Source organism: Polistes dominula, unplaced genomic scaffold (genome assembly GCF_049000335.1).
Source record: "Polistes dominula isolate Pdom_NZ unplaced genomic scaffold, Pdom_raw_medaka contig_79, whole genome shotgun sequence".
NCBI lineage: Eukaryota > Metazoa > Arthropoda > Insecta > Hymenoptera > Vespidae > Polistes > Polistes dominula.
In genome coordinates, this window is record NW_028300916.1 from 5,979,939 (window position 1) to 6,005,114 (window position 25,176).

The 25,176-nt window shown below is 31.9% G+C and overlaps 1 protein-coding gene across 3 annotated transcripts; it reads left to right on the forward strand.

The window, feature by feature from the left end:
* Positions 1-21,837: 21,837 nt before the first annotated feature.
* On the forward strand, positions 21,838-24,539 carry tll (nuclear receptor subfamily 2 group E member tailless). Of its 3 annotated transcripts, none has more exons than XM_089170722.1 (4): positions 21,838-21,986; positions 22,385-22,621; positions 22,748-22,974; positions 23,059-24,539. In XM_089170722.1, the coding sequence occupies exons 2-4, from the start codon at positions 22,609-22,611 to the stop codon at positions 23,743-23,745; spliced, it is 927 nt and encodes a 308-aa protein (XP_089026848.1). In that variant the 5' UTR covers positions 21,838-21,986; positions 22,385-22,608; the 3' UTR covers positions 23,746-24,539. The 3 variants fall into 3 exon arrangements, with proteins under 3 accessions (XP_089026848.1, XP_015177694.2, XP_089026849.1); XM_015322208.2 differs by having other exon boundaries at positions 21,846-21,982; XM_089170723.1 differs by lacking the exon at positions 21,838-21,986 and adding an exon at positions 21,998-22,290.
* Positions 24,540-25,176: the final 637 nt, after the last annotated feature.

The window sequence follows — 25,176 nt, forward strand, 5'->3', positions numbered from 1 at the left end:
GAAAAAAAGGCTTCAAAAGTGTTCCATCAACTTGGGTCTTCCCTTGTAAGAGAAAAAAAGAAAGAAACAGGTAGGTAAACTGATTCATATTTTATATTAATCTTTAACTTTTATCTTAAATTAGTCTGCAATTATAAAGATATATACTATAATTACAAGTTGACATTAAAAAATGATTTTAATTAGAATATTTTCCATGCATTTTCTATACGAAATAAATTTTTACGCATATTTAAATTATTTTTCTATATTATTTTATTAATTGCAATATTTTTCATTATTTTCTCGATATAAAATCATTGACTTCTTATGCAAATTATTACTCGTAATTATTTTAATAACAATAATTATCATTATAATCGATAAGAAATATTGTTTATCCTACGCAAATTGTTTTTTACTCGTTCTGCTTATATATTTTTTTTGCATAATTTTTGATACGACATATCTTTTTCTTTTTTTTTTCTTTGCAAATTTTTTAACCATCAGTTCTGGTAATACAAGTTTTCTATTTGATCGACTTCAGGGCCATCGAGATCAAGTCGGTGAAATAGTATTTTATATTTTTCTTTTCACGAAACAAGCAGACAGATTAACGCCCGGGGCAAAAAAAACAAAGACGGAAATTTTTCAATCTTGAAATGCTTACAATTTCTGAGAACGAATAGAATTATAAAAAGATTCATAACTTTATGGAATAATAATTATTCTATTTATAATTCGCTATCGTCTGAAAATATTCGATCTGTTTCGAACGAGTTTAGTTAAAAATCGAAAATGAGATCGAACGTAGGTTTACATTTTTTTTAAATAAGCATAACCGATCGATTAATGACACAGATAACGCCAGCATTACTGTAAAATTTCAAAAATGATAAAAACCATAAAATTAATAAGAACGTTGGACAAATTTTTGTTACTCCAAGATGGAACATTTTCAATCTCAACGTTAAATTACTGCAAATTAAAAAAAAAAAACAAACAAACACAAAATTGTCCAGAGAACATTGGATAACATTTTTCTGTTTGAAGATGACATTTTAATCTGAACATTAAAAGACATTTTAATTATTAAAGCGAATAATAAGGATCCTCTTTTAAAATATACGTTCCACTCGATCAATTTCATTCAAATGCAATATAAAAATTAAAAATCAGATCGAAGAATTAACCTTGCAATTGAAATAATAAAAATCATGAAATGACCGATTAGACACGATCGATTAATCTCGTTGAGAGAGAGAAAAGATATCATTCTGACATCGTCGCAAAACATCAAAGCACAATCACGGAAATCCTTTTAGGGTCGAAGAAAACGAAAGCAAGGTGTAAACGAGCACACGTAGGAGACATTTTTTTGGATCTCGGATAAAGAGCAGTGAACGTCCTTGAAATCGGTGTTATCCTTTAGCAAAGCTTGAGGGCATCTTTGCGAGTTTGAGTAGGATATTTCAACTCCCACGCATGTTCGTGTCATATCCGTGAAACGATTATTGGCTGAAAGGTGATTTACCACCTTTCCTTAAATCCGTTACTGATAAGAAATTTTCTTAATTAAAAACGATAGAATCATTCGTTTCGTTCAATTCTGACCAAAACCGCCATGCCATCTTAACCACCTCCTTTCCTATAAATAAAATATCAGGGTATTTCGATGACGTAAGAAAAAGGATAAAAAGCATACGAACAAAAATGTTGTAAAAAAAAAAAGAGACGCAACAAATCAGATTTTATTGGTCACATTCCAATGTCACGAAAACCCCGCCCCATCTTCGTAAACGAAAAAAAAAAAAAAAAAAAAAAAAAACAGAAAAAAACAACCAACGTCGACGACGTTCTCATAAATAACGATAAAGTAAACCGTGTCTCGTATTTATCTGTTAAGTGAAAATCAAAAATGAAAAATTTTTTTATTTTAATTCAATTAACGGCTATGCTCTTGTAAAATGATATCTTTATGGTAATAGAAAAGAGAGAAAGAGAGAGATAGAGATAGATAGGTAAAAAATGAAAGGTAGAAACGTGTATATGCAAACATCTACTTTATATGATAATTCATATGACAAAATGTAGATTAACGAGCTGAAAGGTGTAGCATCGTGTTGTTTGTAATATTAATCATAAAAGGTTTTGCATTACTTTTTCAAATTAAATCAACTTTGTGATTTATGGAGAAATGTTGAATCTGTCTTCCTTGCTAACAAATCAAAATATAATTTATTGTTTAAGTGAACGTAAATAAATTTTTGCAAGTAATGTATTAGAAATCAAAAAATACGCTAAATGTAGGCAACCCTTTCTGCCAGTCTGCAAGAACATCGGTTATATAGATCACCTATTTTATCAGTCGATGGTAAGAAATATTTTCGATGAAAAAAGCGCTTCGATCGCGTTCGGATTCAAAGATTAAAGGAAAAAGGGTGAGTTTGTTGAAAGATTTGTGTAAATAAGGGCACGCGACTAATAGAAGGTACTCGAATTAGGTATTGGAACGTATGCTCGGACTTGGTCGCACAAGCTTATTGTGCAAATAAATTGAAATCTTAATCCCCTTTTCGTTCTTGGTGACAGTCCGAATAATCGAAAGGACGGGGTAAAACGCGCGTGTTCGAGAGGGTGTGAACTATCCCGGAAAAGGATGAAGAAAACGGAAAACGATTGATGAGTAGTTGTAGTACAAAAGCACGAGGATACACGTGACTTAGCATGCGCATACTCGTGTGTCTTTTGCGTTTGTTCCTCTCATTCATATTTAGAAAAGAACATTTTAGGGTGGTGAAGGAGGCGGAGGGCATCGTGTTGACGTATCATGTTGCACGTGAGGGTTCTTCTTTTATGTAAGACACTCTAACCATTTAAACGTTGCGCAATTTCTATGACTTTGCTTATAATGAAAGGATTACTCTCGTTATCTTAATAAAAAAAAAAAAAAAAAAAAAAACGAAAAGAAAAATATTTAAATTATGTACATTTTGGTGCATTTTAAAATTGAAACCACGCAAATTAGACGTACATAAAAAAAAAAAAAAAAAGAAATGAAAGGTAATATAAGGTAAGGAAAGAAAAGGAAAGAGGGAAGAAGGAAGAAACTACTAAAATGAATAAAAAAAAATAAAAGATCGCGTCATAAGAGGGATACAATAGACTTGCTAAGGAGAGACGTTTGGTTCCCCGTTAAATGACCGCCCCCGTATGTTGGATAATGAGGAAGAAATTGGTGGTGCGTGAAGGTACGAAAGAAAGACCACCTGTGCCCTTCTCCTTCTCAAATCTTAAATAAGAAAGAGAAGGAGAGAAAAAGCATGGAGAGCAAAAATAGTCACGGTATTCGTATACAACTCCGCTCGTATCTCCTCCCACGCCCTTACTTTTTTTTCTCTTTTCTTTTTTTTTCTCTTTTTTTTTCCAATTCCTTCTTCTTCTTTTACTACACAACTACTTCACGTGAAGAAAAGCACAAAGGCATTTACTCTACTCGAAAGGCATTCAGCCAACGTAGATCCTCGATAAAACATTGAATGCTGTCGTCCGTTCAAAAGCCCCATATCCACTACCCACCCCACCCCACCCCACCCCTCCTCTTCCACCCCCTCATCACTCTCTTCATCTTCATGGAGTTTTTCTACTACAACCCCGTCACTCCAACAAAACTTCTCTTCTCTTCTCTTCTCTTCGTTTACAAAACCAACTGGAAATGTCGTCTTCGTCGTTGTCCTTAATCGAATCTCGATCTTCGATGTTTGTACGAGTTTCGTAGTCCTACTGATATCTCGATGAGTTTAGTGGTTATCCGGTTCAAGGGGATCTCGGCAGAGCAAACACTCACCCTCTCTCTCTCTTATTTGTAGGTGTGGGATCCCTTTTAGTATTTTCTCAACGATCTATCAAATAGGTTAGGGTTATTCAATTCGAAATGTTCACTTTGTTATATACAAATCATTGATCGAACATTTGAATCGTTATTGGTTAGATTTATCTCGATTAGAACGAGATGAAAGATTTGATTTGAAAAAAAATGTTCTTTCATCAAACATTTGACATTTTTATTCGATGATTTTCTGACGATTTTTATTTACTTTTTTCTTTAGGATTTAATTATTAGGATTTTTTATATTTAATAAAAAATTTGATTAAAAAACCATTTGATTTTTTTTCTTGAATAAAATTGTTTAGAGGTTTTAATTAAATTCGTTTTTTTTCGGATTGAGAGTATCCGTCGTCATATCATTTATCAACCGATCACTTAGGATAATGTAAAATAATTTGTCATTTTGAAAAAAGATGAAGAAAAGAGAGAGAGAGAGAGAGAGAGAGAGAGAGAGAGAGAAAGAAAGAAAAGAGGTAAAGGTAGAGGAAATCGTGTTAAGTGATTTGTCCTTGCCATCGAAAAGGAACTACCATTATCAATGTTGAATATGGAGACGTTCAATTCCTCTCACTGGTGAAAAGGGAGAGAAGCGCCCTTTTAGCCCTTTGCGTTGAGAGCCTTAGCTTGAGGTATTAATCCTCGAGAAAGTGAGAGAGGGAGAGAGAGAGATCGGCGTCATACTTTAAGTACAAAGCTTGCATAAATTTTCCCTTTTCCTTTAGTTGCGATACAATTTTCGAAGTGAATCTTCTAAGGCGATGGTAACGATAAAATTTTCCAACGCAAAAATGTCACAGAGTTGTTGCACTCGGAATGCACTCGGGTTACATGGGATAAAATAATTCAATTTCTATTGAAATAATTGAAAAATATAAAAAAAGGAAATAAAAAGCAAAACTTTTTGAAGGAACGTAAAAATATTTTCCCACAACTTTTGAAAGCATGTAAAGATATGCGGGCTTAATGTTGTTTAAGGTGTACGTCTTTTTTTTTGTCTTCCCTTTTTCTTTCTCAAGTACCAAAGGGTACTTTTCTCTTTGCGCAAAGGACCAACGAAGTCCTTCCGTATAAACACGTGCGTGTCGTTCATTCACCCTGCCATTATATTTTAGCAAAAGCAAGTCCTTCGTCTTACTAGAACCTTAAACAACCCCTCGCACACTTGTCGACACCCTCAAGAGGGCCCGCTTCGCGAGACAAATATTTATAACGCAGACTCCTGCTGTGCCATTGTCGGCTACTTTCGCAAATGCCAATTTTTCATCCTCCAGAAGGATTTTCTTTCGTCAAGCATCTATTACGAATTCTTAGTTTTTCAAGTACTATGATTTCGTAACAAATCCATTTTTTCACATAAATTTCTTTACCATTATTTCCTTGCGAGGATTTTTATTGCATTCGTTTGCAATAATAAATTGTCAAATAATTTCATTCCCCGTTATTTATTCGTGAAAATATTTCATTTAATTTTGTTATATGTATACATTTTTATTGTACTATACAAACATGATAAAATTGTTATTAACAGTGACTGTAAAACAGACTTTATGTACTCTATGACGAACACCTGAGAGACTTTTTCAAAAAATCTGTCGACACTTCTGGGTGGTGCATTGTTTAACACGCATGCGGGATATTAAAGTGTAGGCGGTCTTTGGAAGGCGTGGTGATCGAGCACCAATCGACCCTTTTTTACCCTCTCTCTCTCTCTCTCTCTCTCTCTCTCATTCTAACGATTCTATCGTCACCAGACAAGACATTATCTCTATTCTGGCAATTTTTATAAAACGTCCTACGAAATTCCGCAAATAAAATGTTTAAGTAAAAATATTTCAAGACCAAACGTTTTTTTGCATAAAAGACCATAAACGATATTAAATATTTTAATAACATTAATAATAATAATTTTTCTTAATTTGTTTAAAATATCTGACTCATTATTTTGTATAAAAAAAAAAAAATTAAAAATGAAACTAATACGCAGTCAACGTGATAATGAATAAAATAAAATGGAAAAATAAAAGAAATAAAAGAGATAAAAAAAATAAAAGATTAAAAAAATCATTTTATCTACATCGCCATAGAAATTTGATATTCACGAGAAAAAGTTTCTGCCTCTGCTATCTAAAATATATAAAAGATACGAAGGTACCATTAATCAAATATAATCCATATCCATATGGAAAAGACATTCTTCTTTCTTATAAAGAACATGCATTACCTGTATAAAATGGAGTTTGAACGAAACCGATATCCTTTTCGATTTCGATTTCGTTTTCGTTTTAGTTTTCGTTTTCGTTTTTCTTCGAAAGGAAAATAACACGTCGTCGTCGTCTTTTTTCGGTCACTTTTGCTGCTACTTTTCCTCCCATTTTTTTAGTCGAAGAAGAAGAAGTGGGGAAGATAAGGTGAACAGGGAGAGGGAGGGTATAAATTGTCGGACCGATAATGGAATTCTCAACGGGGTGTTGCATTGACACAACTGCGAAATGTCGTGCACGCCAGGGGTAAATAGATCGACATAGTGACGATGCTTAGAATTATTTGTGTGCATGAGAAAGAAAGAGAAAGAAAGTACGCGCGTGTGTGTGTGTGTTTATATGTATACCTACAATATACTACTACGTACTAAACTTTAGGAGTAAATGATTTGATTAACAGGCATTCGGTAGCTATTCTCATCCTCGTGTGAATCTTCCCATACAAGTAACACGTGCTCCGACGCCCTTTTTATTTTCTTCCATACAAAATTTTCTATCTCCTTTTCTTTTACCTTTTTCTTCCCTTTTCTTTTTTCTTTTATTTTCTAGGTCGAGATTCATACTTCTTTGATGGATCTCATAAACGTGAATCATTTTGTCATAAAAGAGTCCAACGATCTAATATTATTTCCCAAAAGTTCTGATACATATTTTATTATAACAATAATAATCGTGTTCGATCTATGCATAGTTTTTTTTTTTTTTTTAATTTTTTTATCCTTATATTATATTGTGTATTTGTTTTTAGTATTAGTGACTGATTGTGAGAATGATTATAATATTTATTGGAAAAACCGTATGCGCGGATTGTGTGAGTGTGTGTGTGTTGATAGCACAAAATATTTGTTTATTCATCGAATACAATTTGTTTTTTAAATCAATACAATTATTTTATTTCTCGTATTTCCAAATAGAATTTTGTAATTGACATTAAAATCTTTTTCTTACTCAAACACATAAGAATTTCAATTGAACCATCTATCGATTCATACAACTACAAGCTAATCCTTTTTTTCTTTCGAAAAGAATAAGAAACGTGAAATGTGTGTACCTGTGTTTATTTCTTTTTTCAAAACTTTCCCTTAAGCCAATAGTTATCATGATCTTAACCCTTTCCAACGACCTTTTATTTCTAAATACCCTGATTTCCCGTTTTAACCCTCTTACACTTTCGTATTTCCGGCTTACCTTTCGACCAACAATCGATAGAAAATGATATTTTGTAAGAAATACTAAACGAAAATGTATAACAAATTTTACAAAACTCTAGTCCTTTGAGAAATCTTTTTAAAATTTCAATCTTTTATCGTCATTCGATGCACTTGCAAAAAGTGCCAACGACGATATATCGTTGCGCAAGCGTTTAGCGTCTATTATTAATTTTGTGTTTCAAAATAACTTTATAAAACGTTATAAATGGTTAAAAAAATATTATTTATTATAAATGTTTGTTATGTTTTCTGCTTTTTGGTGCTGAAACACTGGCTAGAGCGATAAGGTAGAAACTCGACACGGGATAGTTTCTTAGGACCCTAATCCCAATATGTTTTACAATAGTTATCCAATAGCCCACGTGCCATATCACATCATGCATCGGCACGGCGAGATTAAAATCTTTCTTTCAGTCTTATTTATCAAGCGATAATAGGTGTAAATGGTGTTTGCATAAGATTAACTCGACTTCATGTTTTTTATCATAGTTTATATCGCTGTTTTTTCTATAATATTTAATAAGTATCGAAGTGTTTTTAACATGAGATTATTTTCCCTTTCTTCCACAATACGCTGCATTTTGAATTTCTGAAATATTATTTTTAGTTTAGTTTTTATGAGCATTTTCCTAAGCCTTTGTAAATTCGTCAAATTCTTACGGTTCTTCTTCACACAGGTATTCACTTCACAGGGGGTTTCGTGCCCCCAATAAAAGGGTTAAAATAATCTTATTTGATTATTTTATTGGGTATCCATATGTTCAAATTCTTTGAAAAAATAACAAAATAAAAACAAATAATCTACAAAAAAATCTAAGGACTAAAACGGGTATTGAAATTTATTGAAATCTTGAAACAAATGTGTGAAATATTCCACCAAATTTTATTTTAAATTTCTATTCGTAATTCTTGGTTTATTGTTTTAGGAACACGAAACTATAGAAGGGCCACAATCTACCAAAAATCCAATATTTGAATTGTTTTCAAATCCATATGGGTAGTAAGAATAAACAGGTATCATAATGCCATATAATATCCTTGAACTATATCTTGTGAAAACAATAAAATCTAATAAACAAAGAATACGAAGTTTCGGACTATTACAAATTGAAAAGAAATACATTGAAAAGAATCCTCTTCAAATACAAAAAACACACTATAATAACAATAATTTACAAAATTATACTCGATGTATGATTTGATAAAAATACAATATCATATTACTTCTATCGGAATTTCTTATATTTTCTTCTTTTTTTTTTTTTTTTTGTATTTTTTTAGTCAAATTACTTTTTTTTAATTTTTTTGTTAACGTAAATTACATTACGAATATTGTATCTCATCTGTCTCGTTTATTTTATTACGTTTGAAAATATTTGATTATTGTAAAAGTAATATTTGTCTTATTGTTATAAAACAATGATTTTGTAAAATCTCATATTAGTGATCGATCAAAAGATGATTAGAATCGGATGTAGAATCTCCCACGTCATCAGCCACTTAATCGATGACATGTATAGTAAGGTATAGTAAGGCAATTAGTTTAACGTTAGAACGAACGATCGTGCGTGCGATGAGAAGTTTGCGTCCCGGTGATTAGAAGAATGACGTAGCGACTACCTGTTGCATTCAAACTGGACTCCAGGTTCTATCTCGGTATAACAGAGTACAAGGAGTACAAGCATTGTGGGAAAACTTGAACATATGGTCGTGTTTCGTTCGATAATCGACATTGAAAATAATAGTAGTAGTAGTAGCAGTACTAGTACATACTCGTAGCTCCAATTTCTACCTAAATTTTATATTATCCTTATATACAGGGTGTATCAATTTATTACATTTCATTACAACATATTTTCACATTCTATTTTCTTTGTCAAAAAAGATATTTCAAAAGTGAACGTATTTTTATATGTTTTTTATTCTTAAATGGAAATAATAGGATAGACGTTTGTTACAATATAATATTATCCTTGAATAACATGTTTATCAATTAATTACTTCGTATTACAAAACAATGTCGTGAAATAATACATTTTAACATTATTTTAAGAAATTTTATTCATGACTTTTGATTAAAAGGATTCTAATTTATCCTTCACCCTATATAATTCATCTACCTGGTCGATAGACAGATAGGACTTATGGTATGATCGAATTCACTGAAAAAGAACCATATGTGAAGTTATGGCTCTCACGTGATCGGATAACGTAATTCGCCATGGGAAGCTTCTGCACAAGTAGAAATTTTCGAGTCCATTAAAAATCTATAATTTAATATCTTCGAAATCATGTTTAACCAACAAACCAAAAATCCAACATTGATTGACCAACAAAATGACATTATTTTCTATTATTATTATTTTTTTTTTTTTTAAAGATTATCTATGGGAACGATGTTTATGGAATATTTTTCAAGAAGAAAAACGGTTAACGTCTACGAACGTTAAATGTTCCTTAGTCGACAGGAAGTTCAGTGTTATTGAAATGAGATAGAAAAAGATGGTAGGAGCCGGTGGTCTTGAAGAAAAAAAAGAAATAAAAAAAGAAGTGAACATAACGAACTCTTCGAGTAGGAATTCACGTTAGACGAGGATTCTCTCATATTATTTTTTTGTTATTAAAGAATAAAGTGGGCGTACACCAGAGTGACAAGTAGTAGTAGTAGTAGTAGTAGTAGTTTTTAACTGCACCAGCTAGCTGATGCTAAGCGTCTCGTGGATCAGAAATCAGAGACGTTGCACCTTCTTCGGGGGTTGCGTTGAATAAAAAGACTCCTCAGGAGTCTTTGCCTTGCAAGACGTTTCAAAATCCATCCATCCGTCCATCCTGGGCGGGAACATCCGGACTCCGATTACGCATTCACGTTTACGTCGAGTATGTAACCAGGAACAAACCCTAGCTTCGTTATTACCTTAGAAACGTGTACCTTCTTTTGGTGGGAATCTTCCAAGGATCTTACGACCATTCTATAGAAAATCACAAATTTTCTTCGTTCTACTTAAGGAATATGATTGTTTGCAATTTTTTTATTTTATAATTTAACCCTTATCAACTTTTGATAAGATTATTAATTACTTAATAAATATTTATTAACCAATTCGAGACTTACTCACTTGCATACCGTGTGTGCAATCATACTAAACTATTGTCAGTTATTTTGAGTAAAGTATTCGTCGAAATAAGACTTTCTTGTATAAACTTTGGCATTGTAAAACTGGCTATACAATAAAAAACAAATGGCTCCTGGAAAGTGTGTTCGAAAAAAGTGCATTCAAAAGGGTTAAGAGACCGAGTTATATAGACGTAAGGATTATATTTCTTACCTTTTTTTACAATTTAACAAATCTATCTAAGATTTCATCTAAAAGTTTTATAATACATACTTTCGAAAAAAAATATAACTCTCTCCTAAATCCACTTTGTATCTTGAAACATTCTTTCCCTCGAACAATAAAAAATAACATTTCCTACAAGAACGTTCTAATATCATTCCCTTTTTCTTTCATCCGATCAACAAATAATAACTTAACAATTTGTCAGCGGCTGTCACGTACGCCTGACTTATTTTTCTCCAGCGTGAATTTCGCCGGCGACAGTGCAAAAATTTTAAAAAAGAAAAAAAAAACAAACGAAAGATATCCAATTTAAATAAAAAAGGAATTTATTCCTATATCTCAAATTTGAGATAGAGAAAAGAAGACAGAAATAAAGATGGAGTAATAAAAAAAAGGACATAAGAAAAAAGAGAGAGAAAAGAGAAGCTCATCTTGAAAATTCTGGCCACTCCCACTCGACGAGGAAGGGCCAGTTAAAAGATGTCTTCATCATAGTCTTCTTCTTCTTCTTCTCTTACTATGAATGTAAAGAAATCTTTCACCTCCTACCAAAAGTCTCGCTTTACTCTAACTGACGACTGACTGTGAGCAAGCAAACCTTCTGAATGGCTGTCCTGAAAAAGCACAACGGGGCCAACCAGTGACGTAACTCGAGTCCCTACGTCGTTACTGACAGTGCCTGACGGTCGATTCTTTGTCAAACATTTCTACCTCACTTACACAATTTGATTGTATGCTATGTATATAGACCCACACGAATACGCACACGCAACGCACACGCACGTGCGTGTGTTGTGTATTTTATTCGTTGCGCACGTCGACGACGACGACGAAAGGCCCGCACCGAGCTCTCATTTTGCCTCTTCAGCTTCTCGAATTTCTTCGCTGCGAAGCCTCCCACCCCCCCCCTCTCTCTCTCTCTCTCTCTCTCTCTCTCTCTCTCTTTCGTTTGGTAGTTGCTTGTGCACTATCCGCCCTCTTTTTATTCGCGTTTCCTCGCCGTGAGCCGAATCGCCTTTTGACGAAGTGCTTCTTTAGTTTGAAACGCGCGTCATTCAATACCCTGGGCCGCGATCAAACAAAGAGTTTCCGGAAGCGCCATGAGAAGAGATTCGACTATATCGCAGGTAGATCTCTCTTTCTTTCTTTCTTTCTTTCTTTCTTTCTTTCTTTCTGCTTGTCTATCTTCTTTTTTTCACTCGATTGACGTTCCAACATGTGAATCGTTTCAAAACAACTTTTTTATTTTTTTTTCGTTTTTATAAAACAATTTGACAATTGAAGATTTTCTTTAACATTTCAGATACTACACGCCACTGTAGTGGATTTCGCGGATAACATCTTTTAAAATATATTATATTTAATTTTATTATTTGAATTTTGTCAATCCGTTTTTATTTATGTATTTTCTGGACAATTAAGTACAGATAAAAAATGGAAAAATAAACCTCAAATTAAAGTAAAAACCTTTTATACGTAGACAAATCTTTTTTGGATTCATAATAAAGTTGACAATTGAATTATAAACTTTGAAATTATAACTTGGAAATCTTTTGTTAAGAGCAGTATTATTTTCTTTTTTGTTTGAAAAAACCTTCCGAGAGAAGAAAGAAATACTTAATAAAAGGAAAAGAAAAATAAGCAGGTGGAAAAAAAAATTGGGAAACAGAAAGAAACAGAGTCAATTCTGGAAAAACCTTCACGAAAGATTATCCTCCATTAACACGAATACTTTCTTTAGATCTCAGTTTCTTTCTAAATCTCGTGTTATGGCTTCAATCCCCATTAGTGCAATTCATAATTCTTTAGTACTTGACCTGTCTACCCTATTTTTATAGGATTACTTCGACTAGTTTACAACTTACATTCTAAATTAATATTTCTGTGAATAAATGTATCGAAAAAGTGACGATCATATTTTTCTAAAAATTCATTTTACCGATTTATTTTTTATTTAAAAAAACAAACGAAAAGAATAATAATTAAAAGATTTTACACCGTCGCTAAGTAAAAATTAAATAAACAAATCAATAAATTTTTATCAACAAATTATGAAATAACGTACGTTAATTCTTCATATATTTTTTGTTTTAATTACAAGAAGAAAAAAAAAAAAGAGACACCTGTGATATTTGCATTCGAAGAATAACTCCAATTCTATGGATACAGGGGAATGATTTTAAAGTTTGTACTTTATTCATTCTATGAATGAAATCATAGAAAAGATATAAAAAAAAAAATCGTTAAATAGAATAGCAGTAAAACAAAGAGGAATTGATGAAAGAGAAAGAACTATTATAGTCGGATTAGTCTAAACAAGGTGTAGTGAAAAGCCGAGAAACGAATACTACGAAAAGGGATGATGGTCAGAGATAGCGGCATTCTAAGAAGTTTTCTTACCACTATAGATCTACCTTTGCTTATAGAGAAACTTCTTTCTTTTTCAGGTAGGAACCAGCGCTCCTCGTAATTTCTGGATTTAAATTTTGGTCAGGGAACCCTAATGCTTTCTCCTCTTGCTTTTTAGTTCTTCCGCTCACTCTCTCTCTCTCTCTCTCTCACTCTTTTTCTCTTACTTTGCTTTTCTATTTTTACCTTACTGTCAACACTAAACTACTGCAAACTATTTAAGAATATCAATTCAATGAATTCACAAATTCTCCTTGATAAACCCCGAATTACTAATCCACGATTTTTCTGACCCGATTTCTAAGCTTTTACACAATTTTGCTTTGTACTATTTTCTTTTTTTTTTTCTTCATGAAATGACCCTATTCTTGGCACCATATCTCAGTATTTTTATCTTGTGTCGAATGTCCCATTGCCATTCTTTCTCTCTCTCTCTCTCTCTCTCTCTCCTAAGTCCTCTCTTCCAAGAATATTTTATTATAAAATAGAACTTTCACGTATTTCTCTATCTTATCTATTTTTCATCATGTTTTATAACATTCTACAACACGACTTAGAATTTATAATATCAAATAAAAATTGGATTATTTTATTATCAAATTGTTAAAAAATTCGCATGCTTTTTTACATTTTCCAAATTTTATACTAAAGTATATTTTTTCTAAGTACAGTAATCGATCCAGTTGTTAGAAAAGTCATAATCAAATAGTTTTCAACAAATAACAAAATATCAAATTGTTGAAAGAATATAACAAAAAGTAGAATAAAATTTTTCTATCATCCTAAAACAACATCACTGAGAATAACCAAACTGATAGACTCATTGGGAGAGGAATGATCCTTTAGATAAATCTAACTTATAGAAGAAAGTTCTCATTTCTATCCGACGGCTAGACAAATCTGCTAGTGGATACTGTATTTTTCCCCTAGACAATTGTATTTTTATTCCGCTCCTATTACTGCCAGTTTAAGTCCACACGTTTTGCCTTTTTGACAAAGCGACTCGAATCTCTTATTCTGCGTCTTATTCTCCCTCCATTTTATACAAATACATAATACACATATGTATTTTATATGTGTGGTATACGTGTACGGATATAGGGATTTCTATACACGATAGATTACGAATACATGGAAACGTATCTATCTTTTAGGAAAATATCTTTTAGGGACAGTTACATGGATAATCTTTCCCTCTTCTCATTCTAACTCTCAGTGCATTTGCACCAAAGCCAAAACTGTACGAGCTAAGAAACGAACGAAGGAAGGAAGGGACGAAGGAAGGGACGAAGGAAGGGACGAACGAATGCACGCACGACCGAGCATTCAAAAAAAGTTTAGGGTCGATCCTTGATTCTCAATGGCGGCGGCGGCAGCGGCAGCGGCGGCGACAGCCTACCATCGGATGTAAACGCAAAATCCTAAGGGCTCAACACGTTTCACAAGATACATCTCTATTAATACTGAAATATCTAACAATCTAAGATTCCAAACGGAAGTTCGCATTATTGTATCTACTTGAGTTCGGTATCTAAGAAAATAATGTCATTAAAATTGATGACAATTCCATAGGATTTTAAAAAAAAAGGGTCTCAAGTTTAATCCCTAGTAGCATTCATATGAAATATAGTATTATTGAAATTTAGAATAATTTAAATGTTGGTAAGAAATACTTAACATAAGTTTTTATTACAGACATATTTATAACTGTTTGTCATATTTAATATTTCTTGACAGTAGTCAATTGTAATAATTAACGGTACATATGTAAAAAAAAAACAAATATTTCTATTCGATGAAAAGTTTGACCAAGAAAAGTCGAAATGTTATCTCAATGGTCAATTTCTAAGAAAATAGAAAAAGTCGTTTTCAATGAATTCTACTTTTAATTATAGTTCAGGTTTGTGAAAATACCACAAGTCCTTCTACTAATCCTACTTTTACTTCACAATCAAGATCGGAAGCCCCTTGAAGATACAAGTTAGAGGATTACTACCAAGAAGTAGAAACTGCATAAGATTTTCAGTGGGCTTAGAAAAATATAACTGTAGAAAAATGTCTTTCTTTTGCCTTTCTGAACACAATTGAATTTAATCTGAATTGGCGCCAATACCGTCTAGAAAATTTGTCTAGGTAGCTAAGAAGACGAGTATGTTGCGTTAAAAGGTAAAATACGAATACAGAAGCACGAACCTTTGTTCGTTTCTCTTTAGAATAAAAGGGGTTAAAAGGCAAATAGAACGGAAATCCTCTTCAAGAAAGAAAAGATTTATTTCCGGTTGTATCAGAGTTTCTGGTTTGTCTATTTCTAACGCTAAATATTTAAAATGTAAAATTCATATTTATTATAATATTTGTATTGTTAGATATCATATAAAAGAAGTATAATACGAATAAACACGATGATGATATCATCAGATTCGTAAAATAGTAAAGAGGGTAGATAGATGAACGTGTAACTTGTCGAGAGATCCAATCTCTCCATGATATTACTCGCAGTTATTATGACGGATTCTTCGCGTAATTCGTGCCATACTCACCCCCTGTTTTCCGTACCTCCTATTTCTCTTTCTCGCACATACACACACACATACACAAATAAACACGTGTACACACAGGTTGAGGGGTTCGAATGTAGAGGAGGGGTCCAGAAGTAGGTATGAGATAATTCAAGATGGAGTCAGGGAGTCAGAAGGAGCATCTGCTTTTTATTCTGTTTATATTCTTCATTCATTCAAGAAAGAAAGAAAGAAAATCAGATAGATCGGGTAGATAAAAATTAGATACGAACGTATGTTACAAAAATATATGTATATTATTTATTTAGCGTTTCGAAGAATTATGTATTTTTGAGGTTATTTAATTTTGTATGGGAACACTGACAGAATTTAGTATTTACGGCAATGAACTTTCCAATTCCCAATGCCAATTAATAATAATAATAACAATAATAATAATAATAATAATAATAATAATAATGTAATTTTGTATTGTATAGTTGCTGAAGAAGTCCTAATAAAAGGACTAAACGTTCAATAAGATCAAAACAAACATGTTCTGATTTTGTTACCTTTCTCCAACTTCTTTACTAATTAAATAATTAGATATTGTTCTAAAGAAACAAATATATAAACATCTGAATATGACACTTCCTAGATGTTAAATAAAAAATAAAAAAACAAAATAAGAGAGAGAAAATGAACGGGGTGTAGGAATCACGGTGTCTCCCGATTAATCCGAGCTTAGCTTTCAACCAATGAGGTGAAAGTCCTTAGTATTTTGTACAAAAGTACTACTACTTCCTCCACTCCTCCTCGAACATGCACGGGATTTTATACAACCCCTGTAACTAAAGGGAAGGAAGCAGTCGGAGTCCTATGAAAAGGAACGCCCTTATTCTAGGGTAGGGATAGTTCTCGACCAATGAACATTTTACCCGCTACTATAGGACTTTGAAAACGTGCCCGAGACGATAGATGGCATCCAAAAGTCCTTTCTTGCTTGATCTTCAGTCAGTGCTTGTCGCTTGTTAGATGTAAGTCCTATTATTCACCTCCGTTTGTATATTTTCTTTTTTACATTCGGCACCCCCGGTTCTTAATTCTAAATCTTCATAGTTTATAATCGGAAATATTCGAAATAATACTAAATATGTTTTTCGATAGTTGTCATTTGTATGTTTTCGCATCAACCTCGTGATTAAGGATTTTTCGAAACAACAATACTCCGGTATTCTGTATAGTGAAACAAACAAACAAACTGAAGTGTCTTGTTATGTTATGACACATTTGGACGGAAATTATTGTGATTAAGTTTTCATATATTTTTATGTGTGAACCTTAACAAAATCAAGACACAGTTTACAAGACAGGAAGACTAAATAATATGCAGAATCCCGATCAAGTTCACATTCCTGTCGGTCAACCAAAGTTACCATCAACATCCTCTAGTAAGATATTATTTATATTTTTTTTAACTCTTTCTCTTATAAAAAATCTTGAATTGTTTATTTCGTTTTATCGAAATAAATAATATTATTCGTTTTAGTGCTAATTGTCACTAATATTTAATATTGTTTACTGTCCTTTTTCGCGTACTTGTTATAACGAACGAAGTTGCAGTAAATCCATTTTTTTAACAACAAAAGACTCTAAATATTTTTTCAAACATATGAATGTGCCATGAATCTCATATGATTCCTATTGATAAACTTATAATTTTTTACAACTGATGTCACAAAATTTGTACAATAACGGAATATGTTAAATTTCTACTTTCACATTCTATTTTAGAAAGTTATCCAAAGTTTTTAATCCGGGATATTTTTATAACATTATAAATATATATAACACGTAAGCATTGAAAAGGTTGAGGAACAATGAACATTTAGGGCTTTTTTTTCTTCTATTGTGTCATGTCTTTTGTGGAAAGGTATGGAAAATTCCGAAAGTAAAGGGTTGCTAAGTATTCGTAGTATTCAAAAGTGTATCTTAAAATAATTTTGTCTCTTTTTTTTCTTTTCTTTTCTTTTCTTCTCTTCTCTTTTTTTTCTTATTCGCTATCCTTTTTTCTTCTTTTCGTTTGGAAATGATTTGACCGTACGAGCTAACCTACCAACAGAAATCGACGGCTTTATACCTGTTCTATTTTTAGCATGTTCAGCATGTTCTCACTATGTCGTACAGAAACTAATACCCAATTTGAACATAAAAAGTATAAAAAACAAGTATGCACGACAGTATTTATTATTCCTTTGAATATTTTTCCTTTTTCATAGTATCTTTTTGATCAGAATATATTTTTTATTATGTGTCTCTCAATTCAACCTTTTATGAATTTCTTCAAACAAAAGTGAAAATGAAAAAAATGTGATTTATTACTTGTAATAATTTCACACGTGTTCGTATAATCATAATAATCTTGGTTAAAAAAAAATTATATAAATTCTATTTTATAATTTATTCGACAATATAAATAATTTGAATATTAAATCATATATTTACAATACTTTTTGTTACATATTTTTAGATTTGAGATTAATTAAAATAATGATTACGCATAAATTAATTGTTTATCATTTTGGTATTTTTAAATATGAACTATTTCATTCAACATTTTTCTATTGAGTTTCTCAGGACACAGGATATTATCCTGTGATCTCGTGTGAAATAAAAAGCATGTGGCATTTAAATTTTGGACAGACATTTAAACGATATTCACCCAGTTCATCCCTCCGACGGTGGTGTACACTTCCATGAGAAAATGATGACAGATGGTGAAATTGTTTCCGCGATGCGAAGGGAATCAGGGTGTGGGTGGTGAGCTAACAGGTTGCTATGCATCACTGATCATTATAGTCCGTCAGTTGCTCGTGAATCTCCGTTAGTTGATGAGATTTCTTTAAATTACCTACGCTATTATTAATAACAACAATCATTTTACTATTGTTCAATTAATTTTATTTTATTTTTAATATCAATTATTAATATTATTGTTTATTTCAAATGAAATATCAATTTATACAAGTTTTTTTATAATACTTCAACGAAAATTTCATATAATAAAATTAATCTTTTTTTTTTCTAAAGGATTATAGAAAAGAAGTTTTATTATTCTCGAAAAAAATGTAACACTTTTCCCAAAATGAAAGGAACAATATGCTAAGAAATCTGACACAGAACTACCATATAGAAAAAAAAAACCATTTCCAGATGTTCCTAAATTTAGAAAAACCCGAACAAGAAGAATGCATTTGTCACTATTAGTGTATCCTAACCATTGAAAAACCTAAAAGCATCAAACAATAAACCCATTGAGGAAAAATTTTTGAATGAATGAAAATGAAGAATAGAAAAAATATCAATCATCATCATAAAGTATGCATCACATTGTTTGATCACCGTGTTGAAAATGGAATTGATGATTGAAAGGAGTGGTAGGGGTAGAATTGAGCGAAACTCGCAGATGACGAATAAACGCGTCTCGCACCCTAACTTATGGATACACACATACGTGTGTGTGTGTGTGTGTGTGTACACTTAGGTAATGTTGAGAAACAGAGAAAGAGAATGACATCGATAACACGTATCGATATGACTGGTAACACATGTCAGAAAATTCCCATGCTTCAGTAACGCCTACGTTATCCAAACACACCTGATGGTCCGGAAAACGATATGGTCGATCGTGTTTTTTGTTTTTTTTTTTTTTTAGGATATACGATGATGTCATAGTAATTATTCTAATTTCACCTGTTCTTACTTTATCATTTTTCAATTATTTTTTACTCTCATTTTTTTATTGTAAAAGTTTCTTTAATGCACTTAAATCAAATGTTGGGATTGTGTTTTTTTTTTAATTTTATTCTTCAACAATTTATATTATTGAATAATATATTTAATACAAAATCTATCAATTGATTAATAAATAATTCAATTAAATATTTTTTATGATAAAGGAAATATTGGAAAAAATTTGTTAAATATAGAGGGGCAAGTTAACAACTTTAGAATTAATCGTAATTTTTACGTTATAAATCGAAGAAAAAAAGGGAAGTTGAAACTGATAGAAAAGTTGTCGAGGAATATAACTTAATCCTATAATTAACTAGATAGCGGAGTATAATTTCAGCGAAGGTAAAAGCGCATTGACAATTCTTGTAGTTTTTCGTTACCACACCCCCGGTTCCTTCGTGTCTTTTACGACCCACAACCCCTTTTTTCACCCTTAGAGGTAACCGCCGACGGTCAGAAACTTTTGCTTCGACTTTGTTTTTTTTTTTTTTTTTTTAAATCGCGAGCCAAACCAAAATCACAAAACTCATGCAAATAAAAATAAAACAAAAATCAACGAATCTTTCGTAAATATCGGATAATAGTACAAATAAAAAAAAGAAATTAAATAAAACAATTTAAATGAGAATCGATTGGTATAAGATCTTTCGCATTGTTCACTCGTGCGTTAAATCTTTAAAAAATTCATTCATTCGTTTCGTTTTTTCCTTGACCCCACCCACTCTTTATTGTCACGTAAAGGTAGTAGCAAAATTTTACATTTCGTTTCTCTCTCTCTCTCTCTCTCTCTCTCTTGGTCTTTCTCATTCTATTCAGGGAATACGGGATGACAAAAAGAAAAAAGAAAAAGAAAAAGAAAAAGAGGGTGGTGTAGGATTTAATGTCAGTACTTTCTCGCATGAAACCTAATCGACGAAGCGAGCTTTCGCGCATCGACGTAGGTAATAACGCCGTTCGAGGGTTTTACGAGAGAGAGAGAGAGAGAGAGAGACCCATAATGCATTATATTCAATACTATCACTGCCATTCTAAAAATCCCATATGAAACTTTGAGAATACGCGATGTGTTGTGTGGTAGTAGTTGCCAGTGGAAAAATGATGGACTTCAAGAGCCACCACTAAAACATAACCTATCATATACGAATGAAAAATTCAATCGCGAATTACTATTGCTTTTTTTCATCCCTCCCCACCCCATCTTCTTCCTTCCACTCCCATCTACGTGTATCCATACACATAGGCATTAGTTTACCTCTTCCTCTTTCTTTTTTAGTTTCTACATACGCAAACGCACATACCACACGTACACTTATGTTTGGTTTTTTTTTCTTTTCCCTATAAGATTAAACACATCATTTTTTATCTCGTTTGCCACGATTATACAAAAATACGTACACATTTTCTGTTTTCTTTTGCAAACATTCTTATATAGATATTTTTTAGTTTTTATTATTATTTTTTTTTTTTGCATAAATGAAAGAAGAGGATTTTTCTACGAAGAACGAATGCAAATTGACATGCAGTCATTTTTCGCGTATATAAAAAAAAATAGAAAAAAAAGAAAAGAGAAAAAGAGAAAAGCTCGCGTGATTCTGTGGCACGCTTTGCAAGCTTTGCACGCTTTGCGAGTCCTACATGCGTACGCTTGAAACTTTCCCTCGACTAGGGAAAGAAGAAGAGAAGGGCTTCAATCGCAAAGGGCGGCAAACGTTTTCTCCCCTGTTATTCGGTATGAACCGGGACTACTCATACATTTTCTACATACGTGTATGTAGGCTACATATATATGCATAGGCGTAGCAGGATACCTCTTGACAATTCTTAGTCGAGTGCTTATAAACTCGACTCTTTGTACGAAACTTTTATCTATTCCTGAAACCGATGATGATTGTTACAATTTACAAAGCCAATTATCGTCTTTCTTTTATGAACTAATACAACATTTTTATAATCTCTGTGAACTCACTAAATAAAAGTACAAAGAAAATTACACAACTAATATAACATTTTAATCAATTTTACATTAATTTATTATATTATATTATTTTGTGTATTAATATTTTTATTAATAAATGTAATCTCGTATGCACACACGGTTTACATACCGATCAATCTACGCACAATCCGATAAAATCAACATTTTAGTATTTAGAAAAAAAAATAGAGAGATTAGTAGTAGTTATATAGAGAAGAAAGAAAGGTATTAGATATCGATAAAGAAAGTGAAAAAGAAAAAAAAAGAAAATGAAAAAGAAAAAAAAAGAAAGATTTGAGAATGAAGAATAAAGAAATAGAAATAGAGAGATGGTGCGATATGATTTGTACGAAGTGTCGTGTTTCTTACTGCTCACTTAAAATCGTTGTTGAATGCATCTACCACATCCGGTCCATTGAGGTTCCTATTCACGATCTCTTTCGTTTCAATGGCGTAGGCGGAGTTCATGATGATGAGGAGAGGAGTGTGTTGCTTGATGCGCGTCTATTATAAACGTTATAGTTGGGTAGAGTGTGTGTACACCCTTTGCACTGTTCCTGCTGCTGTTGCTATTGCTGATATACTTAAAGGGCTATGCAGAAATAGAAGAAGAAGAAGAAGAACGTGGTTGGTGTGTACTGGCTTTTAAACATCAACGGGGTGGGGAAGACAAGTTCATAGTGACAAATCAATCTCTTGATATTTCACGATATATTTCCTTTCAACACCACACATTATTCGAAATTGAACTCATGTTTTGCCTGCTAAACGAGTCTCCCAAGGAAAATATGCTGCTTTTATTGTATTCATCGAACAAGATTAACGTCAATCATCATCCATTCTAACATTTTATCAATGGAAAACGTTTATTCGCATACCCACCAATCCATATTCGATTCTAAAATATGTCCACGCGATCCAATTCCGTTTAAAAGGTCTTTGTGTTAGATTTCTTTTTTTCTTTTTTTTTAACAGATTAACCTTCTTTTTTCTTATTCTTTTTATGCTCTTTTTCTTTTTTGTTTACAGGTCGGATACTTTATGATATACCGTGCAAGGTTTGTAGGGATCATTCATCTGGCAAACATTATGGTATATTTGCCTGTGACGGGTGTGCTGGTTTCTTTAAAAGGTCAATAAGAAGAAATCGACAATACGTTTGTAAAGCCAAATCCGAGGGTGGTTGTACGGTTGATAAGACGCATCGTAATCAGTGCAGAGCTTGTAGATTGGCCAAATGCATCGAAGCTGGCATGAACAAAGATGGTAAATTAATTTTTCAAGTACTTGCAATAACCTAACAATAAAATACTTTAAACAGGGAATTATCTCTGTATATAAAGAGATAGATTTGTGTTCCAATTTATTTACCATCATTTTGTATTTTTTTAGCCGTGCAACACGAACGTGGCCCACGTAACTCCACTTTGCGTCGTCAAATGGCATTTTTTTACAAGGAACCAGAAATGATGAGTAGCGTAGTACCACAACAACCAAGTGCAGCCTTAGATCTTGCATTACCAAAACCACCAACGGAACCACGAGTATCCGTCGCACCACCTACGCCTCATCATCAACTTCCACATCCAGCTTATTGCAACATCCTCGGTGTACCTAAAGTACATATATTAATCATTAAACTAAACTATACTATTAACATCGTAAATAGAATTACTAAATGTTTTGTATATTTGTTGTTTAAGGTTCCAATAACAATGGGAGAGTTACCAATCTACCCGTTGATATCAACGATCACGGTGGAATCGATTTGCGAGCAAGCAGCTAGATTATTATTTTTAAATATCAAATGGACAAGAGATTTAATAGCAAATACTGAATTAGAATTGGAAGATCAATTGATATTATTGAAATCATCTTGGAGAGAATTGTTTCTTTTAGCTACAGCACAATTGTTGCCAACGTTAGATCCAACACCTTTGATGCTACGCGGTGGTGGTCCCCAAGAACAAAACTTAGCTGTCGAAGTAGCGAATTTTAAGAATACCATTGCTGGCTTTACCGAAGTCAATCTCGATCAACACGAATACGCGTGTGTCAGAGCAATTGTCTTGTTTAAGACTGGTATTGACAATTATCCTATATCAAGTAGCAGAAACAGTTGTTCGGGATCACCTTCCTCCAACAATGGAAATTTATCAAATGGTGCAGCTACGATCATAAGATTACACGACAGTGCACAATTAGCTCTTGGACAAAGATTAAGCGGTGCTTTGGGTATACTTAGGCTTAGAAAAGTTTTATTACTCTTGCCATCGTTAAAATCTGTTTCCTCCCAAGCCATTACCGAACTTTTTTTCAAAAGAACTATCGGACACATTCCAATGGAAAAAATCATTTGCGACATGTACAGATCCGATTCCAAACAATAATTTCACAAATTGTTTAATTATTATCAATTAGTTTTCATTTTGAACGGATTAAAGATAAACATCGAAACGTTCAAATGAGTTAATTAAGAAAACAAAAAACGAATAAATGTTTTCATTTAATAAATTACTAGTCCATGACTACTTAATGCATTTTATTTTTTGAATGATAACATTTAAATATTACAGTTGTATTTTGTTATTGATTAAATCAGAAAAGTTTTGTTTTTGTTTATTAAATATTATTAATATTTTTCTGTTCTATCTATTATGAATAATTTTGGAAACGAAGAAGAAGGAGTATTGCTTATAATTGAAATTGTTTTTGACGATTATGTTACAGCACCTATGTGGTACATCGAATGCAATACTAACTACGATGTAAATATACACATAAAAAAAAATATATATATATATATATATTTATAATATTATTAATAAAAATAATAATAATTATAATATTAATATTAATAATAATACTTGTATTAATTAGTGATAATAGTTAATAATTATAAATATGAGCGTTAATTATTAGAGTTACATTAGATTTAGTTGTTAAACCAATGAAGGAAAAAAAAAATACGAAATGTGTACTTAAAGATGTAAAAAAAAAAATAAACAAAAAAAATAGTTAATGACAGATTTAAAATCTAAAAATTAAGAAAAAAAATCGTTGAAACGTTCGACGTTATAAAAATATATGAATGAATAAAAAATGTGAGTCTGCATTTAAATATGGTAATTATAGAATCGTATAAGATGACGAAATAAAAATTAGTAAGCGAATTTAAACCAAAGTTTTATTTTTTTCCGAATGAAAAAAATCCTAACGTTAAGCTATGTTAAATTAATTCGATTTAATCGAAACAAAAAAATGATACAAATAATTAAATACTATATTGTTTAAATAAAAATAAAACAATAGTTAATTTCACATATCATTTACTTTAATTAATCCCTTGTCATATTTAAGTGATAAAATATGCATAAAAATAATCGTTAAATGTAAATCGAATTTGTTGATTTGTTGACAAACAAATAAAACGATAATGTACAAAAAAAAAGAGAAACGAGAAAAAAAAGGAAAAAAGAAATAAAATTTATTTCGGAAAAGATGAAAGTACATAAGAAAATGTGTTGAGTTTTCTTTCCCTTTTTTTTTTTTTATATCTTACTTGTTTTTTTACGTTTAGTTCTCGATTCTGGGATAGAGAGAGAAAGAAATGGATGGGGAGAAGAGGAGTCTCCGAAAGAAGAAAAAGAAAAGAAAAAAAAAAAGAAAAAAAAGAAGAAGAAATGGAACAGTGAAAAAGGTAGGAAAAACTTTACCTGGTTCCGATCAGACTTTTCTTTCATTCACATACACACGCACACACACACACATCTACTTTTAAACGTGTATACACAATGCTGGCCGTTTTAACGAAAATTTTA